The sequence below is a fragment of the Poromitra crassiceps genome (genome assembly GCF_964638095.1).
Source record: "Poromitra crassiceps genome assembly, chromosome: 9".
Classification (NCBI taxonomy): domain Eukaryota; kingdom Metazoa; phylum Chordata; class Actinopteri; order Beryciformes; family Melamphaidae; genus Poromitra; species Poromitra crassiceps.
The window spans coordinates 48,035,218-48,046,155 of record NC_139630.1 but is presented as its reverse complement, the minus strand read 5'-3'; the positions used below and the strand labels follow the sequence as shown (position 1 = coordinate 48,046,155).

Genomic DNA, 10,938 nt, shown 5'->3' with positions numbered 1-10,938 from the left:
CATGGAAGTCCGGCTGCCACCGAAACAGTCGCTCCAATGGGAGAGCAGAGTAGAGCAGGGGAGGGTTTATCCCAGTTATGGAGACCTGCGGCGCCAGACTCCTCGGACGGAAGGGAGAGGTGGCTGGCCAGCGAGACTAGGTGGTATGTTCGTTGACAGTTATGAAAGTACAATAGACTACATGCACAACTTTTTTACTTCCTGAAATTAGTACAGCTTCTTTATTTCCTGTCCTACACTATTGGATGAACTGATTAATCAGGTGTGCCTGATCATTGTTGTGACTGCAGCACACCTGACATTAATCAGTTCATCCAATAGTGATCACAGGAAATAAAGAAGCTGTACTAATTTCAGGAAGTAGTGGAGTTGTGCATGTAGCCCATTGCTGACTGTACTGTAGTAATTGTAGCCTCAGTTTAACGATTTACATTGGCGTTTGTGAAGCATTTTCCCCCACCAACCAAATAATGCCATTTTATTCAAGACCTAACCTTCCATTCAATGATTTGAGAATAGCCAGATGCATTCCAACAAAGTACTTTATCCATTCAAGTTGTCCAAACGTTTATTTTTAGAATGAGCAATCACAGGTGTCAGTTACAATACAGTCATGGGACAATATCTCACATGCAGGAGAAGCCAGCAAGAACACTTGAAGGATGGCTACTAATGTCATCAGAAAGTGTCACATAAAATTGACATTTCAAGACTTAAAAAACAACAATAATTTACTACAATGCAAAATAGTCCCAGGTGTCCCATCATATTGCAGACATTTAAATGGTTACACTGTTTTCTATCTCTGTAGGGTTCAAGTAGTTGTAAGGCAGCTCAAGATCAGAGTTCCTCCTTGCAATCGCCTCACTGAGGCAGGACAACTGTGCTTGAAAGTCCTTGATCATCCGTTTGGCAGCAGGCTCACAGAATCGGTGCTCAGGATATGTGCCCAGAGGTATCTGACAAGGACAGAGCCAAGATGTCATGTCAAGACAATGAGACTGTTGCTCTTGGATCAAAAGGTACAAACACTGGTACAACAACTGTGTTTTCACTGAAATACATTATCCATGCTAAACTTACGAAATCATTGTATTTCTTGTCCAGCACCAAAATAATCGATATAGCCCAAGATCCAGGCCCTTTACTTGGCAGGACCTCCAAAATGGTCTCCATGGTGGACTGCCCCTTGGTAGTTGGGGGAGCTTTACGTAGGAGCGTAGGAGCATTGGGGATCCAGCTTAGAAAATCAAACTGAGGATGTACAATAGCCATCAACAGTTATGTTTCAATTGAGCCATATTTCAACACTGATAATTGTATTTACAATCCCTCAGAAACACTAGTTCAGTTATACAAAAAAAAAATGAAATCCACACCCCCCGGCACATATTTTACCAGTTTTGCTCAATAGTTATGTTTCGATAAATTTAAGACATATAATGTATTTGGAAAAATATAAGAGTAAGAGAAACCATAAAATAGATGTTATAAAAAGCTCACCAGCGGATTTTGTTCTGCAGCATGTTGAACTGATGAGATGTATATCACCATGGTGACAAACTTGGTCACTTCCTCTGCAGATTTAAAGCTTCTGGGGATTCCTGTCAGAAATGTGCTAGTTACACTCCTAAATACAAAATATAAGAAGTACCTTCTGTCGTTTATGTCTCCAAAGTACATTTCAGTGAGCCTCAGTCAGCTTGCACAGACAGGAGCGTGACTCCATTGACCTTGTATTGGGTTGTGGCTAACTATCTGGAGCTAGTATGAGGAACAGCATGGATTGTGCTGAGAAGGAATCCACCAATCAACATCATTGTAAGTAGCAAATACGGCTAGGCTTCCAAAAACCAGAACTAACCCATAACAGCTTCTTAAAAGGAGAACCTCACTGAAAAACAATGCCGATTTGCAGGCATTCATTTATGACAGTTATTGACAGTTGATAGAGTTTAAGTTGTGCACCAGTGATGTCATTCATGCACAAATGACATCACTGGTCCACAACTTAACTCAAAATCAATTCCCAATAACTCAGACTAAATGAATGCCTGCAGTTTTCGGATATGTGCGAGATCATGTGCAAAATAATCAGCAGTCTATCGCTGAAGTTCTTTAAGGAGCAGTAATAGACTACTAGCCACAACATGTGGACGTACCGGAGTTGCTATTTCCCAGAAACCCGTAGGTGAAGATCTCGTTGATCCATTCCTGGAGCTCAGAATCCCAGGACACTTCACTGTCATATGGGTAAAAGTATGCCACCATTGCCTTGACAAAACTGAGGCCAAAACAAAAAACATAATATAATACAGTTCACAAGTTCATATTGATAGCCTACTAAATTAATGTAGCCAGTTTTAGCTTTTGTACTTAACATCCTATTTGTATTGGTAGCGTTTGAATGCAGTCACTACATTTTAATTCATTTCTATGCTAAATTCACATGATCAGGTGTGCCATACATTTGAAAGCAGATAAGAGCTTCAGATTTCACAGATCCAGCTCTGACATCAAAACCACCAGGGTTCACCACCTCCAGTGTACCTGTTGATTTAAACCACCAGGGTTCACCACCTCCAGTGTACCTGTTGATGTAAACCACCGGGGTTCACCACCTCCAGTGTACCTGTTGATGTAAACCACCAGGGTTCACCACCTCCAGTGTACCTGTTGATGTAAACCACCAGGGTTCACCACCTCCAGTGTACCTGTTGATGTAAACCATCAGGGTTCACCACCTTCATTGTACCCGTTGATGTAAACCACCAGGGTTCACCACCTCCAGTGTACCTGTTGATGATGTTCCACAGTCTCAGTGCATCGTCTCTGTAGAAGGAGTTGGGGACTGACTCCAGTCCTCTTGCTGGGATCTCTTCTGGCAGACAGAGGGAGCTGTAGGTCATTGTAGAGAGAGCCCTTCTCATGAGCTCCGTTGATCCTTCTGTTCTAAATGAAGTCTGAAGAAATGTTGCATTAGATAGGAGGCAGTTTAGTGCATAAAAATTAAACAAACATGTAATTGAGATGTTTTGTTTCCAACTAGTAGAATATTACTAATAACATTGTATGTATCAGTGGTTTTACAAGTGCTTTTCATACCTGTGATCAAACTTAATTGCCATCATCATATTAGTGAGTAAAAAAATAAATAATCCAACTATCTCTCAGGTTAACTTGAAATTATGCATTATGTTCATAGTAGAAAATAGCTTTAGTTCACCACATTGTCTAAAATTCTACCAGGCCCATAAAGTGTAGCACGGGCATTGACGTTTATATGGAGAGTATGTCGATGGTGGGCGATCAGCAACTGTAAAGGGGAGAAAGAGAAAAATTACACCATTTATCAATTAATAGAGAACAATGTTATTCAGAATTATGGGTGTAGAATCAGGGCTAAGGTTGGCCTGGAACACAGAACCATTTTGTCACCCTTAAAATAATGGCCCAAGTCACTTTTTCAAGTTTTTCAGAAAACAAAAAACTGAACCAAATGCAGTATATTTATTAATCATTCCACAATCTTTTATGACAATAAATGACTATTGACATACCAATAACACTGTCAATTATGTAATATAAAACGATGAGATGACTTATGTTCTAACATGCCATTGTGACTAGGCAAAAAAAAACAGACTTAGGCCTGACTTAGTTGCATTTTATGTCAAGCGTGTGACTTAGGCTGTTTTATTTTTGCCTAAGTCAAGGCTCTTGACTCATGACTTAGTCCATTATTTTAAGAGGGTGACGATTTAGAAAAAGCTCAAAGTAGTGATTGTACCATATGCAGGGGGTGAATCATAGGGAGATTGCGAAGCGTAGCCATTGCAAAGACTTCGGGCAATAAGTGAGTAGTCAGCAAATGACTGACGAATCCTTGATAGAGAGAATCTGCATTCCTCACAAATGTCTTGGCCAGCAGCCAGTCAGACCGTGAGTCGCTCGGCAAGAAGATGGGGTTGTTCTCCGAGGGCTGCTGACCCAACTGAAGAGGGGAGGTAGAACACGTTTGCAGAGGTTGATTAAGAAAAGAAAAAGATCCATCTCTTACAAGCACCTTACGCGGCTGGTAGCACCACGTAATATTGGAATGTCGATAATATATGCATGCATTTTCTCTCTTTTCCTGTATTAGTTCTATTTGTGTGTTCTGAAAATTTTTAAATTGGGGAAAAATCTAATTTACGACACTAAATAAGATCATTAAATCATAACCTGAATGGCGATGGGCAATAGCTTCTTCTCTGGATTCACATAGAACAGGCAGAAGGCAGCAGTCAGAGCCACTGGTTTACCATCAATAAGCCTCGTAGGCAAACCCTCCATGATCTTGTAGTCAGCGATGAATATGTTGCCTTTCTGTAGAAGAACAAACGTGAGGTTTGAGGGCCAAAGGGTATACAGTATAAAGGGATTACTGGAAATAAATTTTATATACCTCCATCTCAATAGTCAGAGAGCTTCCTTGGGCTAGAAAGGGCTTCACCATCTCCTCTTTGACGGGGAAGTTGGAGGGAAGCTTGGAGCAGCGCTGGATGATTTTGGTTTTGGCACCATTCAGAAACTGGTATCCAAAAAGGTAGTCCTCTTCCCAATGCTCTGAGACATACTCTGGGACATAATCTGGTAAATACATTCTTCTAGAAATGGGTTAAATCACATACACAGCGAGCACACCAACAATACCTGAGATGGGCGTCATCCTGTTTACATTGTCATCTTTTATGGCCTCAAAGCTTTCCCACTGCTCGGTAGAATACATCAGGCCTTTCAAAGCGAGCTCCTTCAACCTGGAGCAAAGAAGGTAAAATAATAAATAATTAAATAATAATATAATATAAAATAATTCACCATTTACAGTTTATCATCCAAGTAATAAATCACTTCTCACTGCTGTTCCAGTGATCCTGGTTCCCGGTGATGAACATTTTATGCAAAACATCCATCAGAAACCATGACATTGCGCTATAACTTGTTGAAAATAGTATTGTAGGCTTAATGTGAAACTTGAGGCACTGTGTTACACAAATGATTAAACCTTGGCAAGTTGGCATCATTAAGGATTAATGTGAAGATCAATTTAATAAAAGCTTTTCTCCAATAATGGCCAGTCAATTAACACTTGGTAATTGAAATACTGTGTGTTATTGGAAGTTTAATACAAAAAAAAGTAAAAAAAAAAGTTTATTGGCAAGATGTCGCACTCACGTCTCCTCTATTGTATGATGAAATTCAAAGGCTTTGGAGGAGGAGAAGCGGATTTCTGCTGGAATGGATTTAGGATCTACAATGTTTAAGGTATAAGGCATTCCTTCTGCATACTTAGCCCATCTATGGAGGAAGGAGAGTACAATAAATCAAAGTTAGTGATGAGAAACCCACTCAAGACTTTTCTAGTTTCAACTCTTACTGGAACACTCACTGGTACTTTTGTTTTTGAAGAACCAATTCTTGTCTCCTTTGGTCGACCAGCAGGTATGCCAGTTGAGGACGGTAATCCTCAAAAGGCTTTGTAGCTGTGTGGGTTATAGAAATAGAAACAAGTTAATGCATTCAAACCGTGTTCAATGGAAGGAATAATGCTGGACCATTTTTAACCCTAGCCATCGTGACAGTTCATGGTTGAAATTTGCACATTACAGTGGGGGTGTGTGTGTCGTGTGTGTGTGTGTGTGTGTGTGTGTTGGGGGAAGGTGGGGGGGGGGCAGGTGCAGAACTAACCTCTCCCTCCTCTCAACAGCACAGGTTCCCCCCTGAACACCCATCTGTGACAGGGGAAAACGACGACGTAACCCTCGGGTGTGGTCACCAATACTTCAGAGCAAAACCACCAATCGTTTTCTGGAGATTCATGGTGAGGGTCTCTCTCCAATTGGAGCAGGAGAAGATATCCCAGAGACAAAAAGGTAGTCACTGTGAAGGTGCCAGTCTGTAGTTGGAGAGGGTGAAATAGGTTTTTTAAACCATGTCAGTAAGGGTTCAAATAGTTTTAGAAACATGTCAATTGACTCAAGTATAGACCTTCCAAAACCACAGCAAACAATCCCCCAAAGACGCCATCATTTAGTTTCGAATGTCCAGCAAGCAGCTCAAAGTGCTGATATGAGGTCAACACTTTAAAGTTCCTCTTGTCAGATAAGAATCAAGAAACAGTACTACTACAAAACCTTCAGCCAGTTAGTAAATAGTCTGTGCAGCATGTAACCAAAAAACAGATCCAGTGAAGCACATAAGATTAATTTTAGATATGAGCAATTTGCATTTTTATATCTCACCTGTCCAACTTTATAATCCAGACCATAATTGGTCAGCTCAGTGCGTTCAGACTGCGTCTCAGTTCCTATCAGAGTGGCATAGAAGTTGCCACTGCATGCATGTACATTTTGCATGCTCCCTGTAGTCAGCTGTAGGTTGTACTCTACCATAATGCCTAACTTGATTGGAGAGTTTTAAGGAAACAAAAAAGGCACTCTTAACCCTCTATTGTCCCAAATCACAATATGATCAGGTCAAACACAGGCAAACATTACAACACAGCCTACTAGAAAACAGATGATGTTCGAGGCGTCCAGCAGTTTGAAGAACTGAACATATTTATGCTATAGTAATGAGCAACCTCAGGTGTCAGACGTTCTCTAATCACAAGAGTCCACTGCAATTCAATGTCAGAGCAACCTCTGTAGGAACTCACCACAAGAGGGCTTTGGGGAATCGGTAGTATTCTGTTACATTGCCATCTTGGTAGGTGATTGTAATCAATTAGCAGGTGATTACAATCAAATGACACACACAGCCAATGAGCTGTGTGTATTGTAAAGCATCATATAGACCCTTTTCACGGGGACCATTTTGTGTCGAAAAGGCAGAATAAACACAGGTGCAAGCAAAACACTAAGGAGGGTTTCCAAATTCCAATCATGGAAGTTGGAAACCCTCTTTAGTGTTTTGCTTGCAAATGTGTTTACTCTGCCTTTTCGACACAAAATGGGCCCCGTGAGAAGGGTCTATTGGTAGGAAATGCATGTGGCATCATGGGAATATAATGAATAAATGTAAATGAACAAACACCAGAGTCATTAGCCGTGTTTGGAATGGTTCTCCATCACTCCTCTCTGAGACGTGAGGAGTGAGGACTGACAGCTAGTTTGAGTGATAAGTGAGGCATGTTGCTGGAGGAATGACGGCGTTTTTGTGTGAGATGTGAGGAGTGAGGACTGACAGCTAGTTTGAGTGATAAGTGAGGCATGTTGCTGGAGGAATGACGGCGTTTTTCGTGTGAGGACTGAAGGCGTTTCAGAGCACACGCGAAGCAGTGTACTGTGATACACAAGATCTGACAACGCTTAGTCTGAGGAATGATGTCTGACATATGTCAGCTACATAGGATATATGAGCTCCAGGGTCCTATAGTGTTCTGCATGCAGTGAAAAGGTGTTATTCTTGCCTTTTTTCTTTCCATATTTCTGCACACTGTGGTACCAAAACAGTCATGGAATTGTAGAAATTTGGTATGACTACAAAGCTGAGACTCCTGTGAATCCAAAGAGCCCAATCACATTAATATGTGATGAAATATGGCCTCATAGTAAGTATTTTAATATGTGATGATACACTTTTTTTTTTTTTGACCTTCTACAGTACTATAAAATGACCCATTGTGAGCTCTAGGATAATCACAGCCTTGTTCAACTCTGTAGTCTAGTCCCAGAATGTAGATACATAAAAATGTATGGGATGTCCAGGTACATTGAAGATAAATGTGTTTTCCTGAACCATTTTCATTTTCGCACAAATCTCCAATTCTCAAAAGTCAATGGGTGATGTAGAGTGTGTGTGTATTACTGTAGGTGTTGTTGCACCAGCGACGTAGAGTCTTGTTTAATGTGGGTGCTGCTTAAGCCTGGAGGGGTCTTTACTGTTTTACATATCCTCTCCATCACCTTTTTGTCTGTCTCTAATGCCCTGTCCCACTCTCCCTCTCTCCCCCCTCACCCAGCTTTCCTGTCTTCCCATTTATGTGTCTCTCCATGGCCGCTTCCTCTATCTCCATATGGAAATGACAGTCAAATTCAAATTCAAATATAAATGAGCTTTATTGGCATGACAAGTTACAAGCTCGTATTGCCAAAGCAGTACAGAAAGGTAGTACAAATAATATAACAACATACAAATATAACAGTATACAAATAACAACCATTAGTCTGGCATAGACAGTCTCTATCTCCATATGGAAATGACAGTGGCAGAGTAGACAAGATGGATCTGTATATTAAAGCCTAGCTGACATTAGATTAGCATAATATGTCGTGGCCTTAGGACAGTACCTTAAAAAGGAGAAAAGGCCAGCACTCCAGAATGTCATTTAAGTGTTTAATAGAGGTCTTGTACAGCACAGCAACAACGCGTTTCAGCAGGTAGCCTTCATCAGCGTAGGGCAGTACCTGCCATCTGCATTAGCCTGTAGACCAGTGGTTCCCAAACGTAGGGTCGCAAACCTAACTGGGGTCGCCTGGAATTCAAATACGGTCGCCTGAAAAAAATAAATAAAATAAAATAAATACACCACACACAATTTAATATTGCCGAAGATGATTAGGGTCACTTGCGATTTTTTTTATTTTTGAGTTTATTTTTGAGTTTAAAGTGATTATCTCTAAGATTTAGTTTTGTTCTCTTGGGTGACACCTACACCGTCAAAATAGTGTCACAAGCCAAAAAAGTTTGGGAACCCCTGCTGTAGACACACACTGTGGAGCTGCAACTTAAAGCAAGGAGGTAGGTTTCTTAGCTCTTGGCTTTTTTTATTTGGAAAAGTGGGATAAGACATAGTCTTGCAGCAGCCAGTCGTGGGGACACAAATGTCGGCACTCCGTAATACCGGCATTCCGACAAAATTGTCGGAATGGAGATCGGTCTCGCCATTGCGAAAGAACCCTAACCCTAAACCTAACCTCTCCCACCCCCCACGCCTAAACCTAACCTCCCCCAGAACCTAACCCTAAACCTAACCTCTCCCACCCCCCATGCCTAAACCTAACCTCCCCCAGAACCTAACCCTAAACCTAACCTCTCCCACCCCCCACGCCTAAACCTAACCTCCCCCAGAACCTAACCCTAAACCTAACCTCTCCCACCCCTGTAGGCTAAATAACTCAAGATGCTATGGCGGAATGGCGGACCTAATATCTTTCGCAATGGCGAAACCTTTTTTGGAGATAAAAAGGGCTGCCTCTCCGAAAGCATAGAAGTCAATGATCAGAATGCCGACACTTCGGAATGGCGAGAGGACCCCGCCAGTCGTAGATTAATTCAACTGTAGCGGTCACAAAAAACAGTAATTTGCTGACTTCCTGCAATCTTCCTCAGAGACATCACGTGACGTCTCTGAGAAGGATTGCAGGAAGTCAGCCGTCAAAACATGTTTTATGACAAATTGCTACATCTTTCCATAGGATCTATAATTACATACATACCGCCCTTCCCTTGGAAAATAAACTCAACAAACAAGTTGGTATGCCTTGGGGGAAATAGTTCTCTCATGTATAGGCGAGCAAAGTCCCTCCCACCAGGGTCACTATAAGAGAAAGACAGGTGTCAGGTTCAGGTACTATGGATTTAGAATATAGACAAAGAAACACACTGTGCAGCTGCAACTTAAAGCAAGGAGGCTTTTTTATTTGGAAAAGTGCGATAAGACTTAATCTTACAGTAGCCAGCCGTAGATGAATTCAAGATTCAAGATTAATTTGAATAGCCATAGCGAGTAATCATATTACAAACGAGGAATTCAAATTCCTCGCTTGTATGCAGGTATGCAGCGCAGGGTATATCGGAGGATCTGACCGTGAGACTATGCAAAGTAAAAAGATGGAAAAGTTCTTTGGCTGTCTGTTTATTTATATATATATATAAATAAAACTTTTAATTAACTTTCTCTAGTGTAATCGTGGTCTCTCGCTATCTTGACCTGGTGCGATCTACTCAAAATACTGCTTTAATCATTTAAGATGATTCACTATGCTAAACATTTGATTACTTCCAAAAATTACGGCGCTTATTTGTTGCTGTTTGGAGGAAAAAACACAATGTGCATACAATATTCATACATCGCTTCATTTGCTAATACAGAAACAATTATGGCAATATGTTACAATTGTTAAGCATCAATACTGGAGATGTACTCTCATAGCCCTTTATTGGCATCTGTAGCAGTGTGATGCACAAGATCATGACCTTACAGTACAACAGCCTCAGTTCATGACCTTACATCAACATCAGAGCGGGTAACTGTACTTTCAACATCAAGTCTGCACTCAGAATGGTGTTCGTCTTTCTATCTGGATGTGTTAAACAACAACTTTAAAATATCTCAAAATACCTATGTCAGCATCCTTTTTCAGTTGACTGCTGAGCTGTTCTTGTTGAGTGCAAACTGGGGCCTTCTTAGGGTGAAAAAGGTCAAAGATGTTTATCTTACAGCAGAGACAGGCAAGTTTCTCTCTTGAAGCAAACAGCAATAAAATGAATAATGAATAATAATACTTGAATCTAACAGCAATAAAATGAATAATGAATAATAATAATAATAATAATAATAATATTAAATATGTAAATAATAATAATGAATAATAAAAATGAAAACCAATGAAATGAAACCAATAATAGCTGTTGGACAGCAGTGTTTGACAAGTTAACTGGAGCTCAGCCAAACTTTATTTCACATTAGTTATCACTGTGAATCAGATTCTTATTCACAATGAAAACCAACGCGACACTTATTAGGAGATGACCACGGGGTCTGCATCTGGTCCCCGGGCCGCAAGTTGACTACTTCCCCAAATGTTTTCACCACAGTCAGGCTTTTCTTAACTCTGCCTGTTAACTGAGGGTGTGAGAGAAATAATCTAAAGATCTCTCGCCTGTCACTAA

General features: G+C 40.7%; 1 protein-coding gene across 1 annotated transcript; it reads right to left on the bottom strand.

Annotated features, from left to right (window-relative positions):
- Positions 1–779: 779 nt before the first annotated feature.
- On the bottom strand, positions 780–6,434 carry LOC310782361 (arachidonate 12-lipoxygenase, 12R-type-like; the record flags this gene model as incomplete). The annotated part of the gene is made up of 11 exons (XM_083643026.1): positions 780–959; positions 1,084–1,254; positions 1,504–1,604; positions 2,163–2,284; positions 2,797–2,963; positions 3,791–3,994; positions 4,225–4,368; positions 4,448–4,649; positions 5,218–5,275; positions 5,432–5,525; positions 6,285–6,434. 11 exons carry the CDS (start codon positions 6,432–6,434, stop codon positions 780–782), a joined length of 1,593 nt encoding a protein of 530 aa, XP_083499152.1.
- Between the last annotated feature and the right edge of the window lie 4,504 nt (positions 6,435–10,938).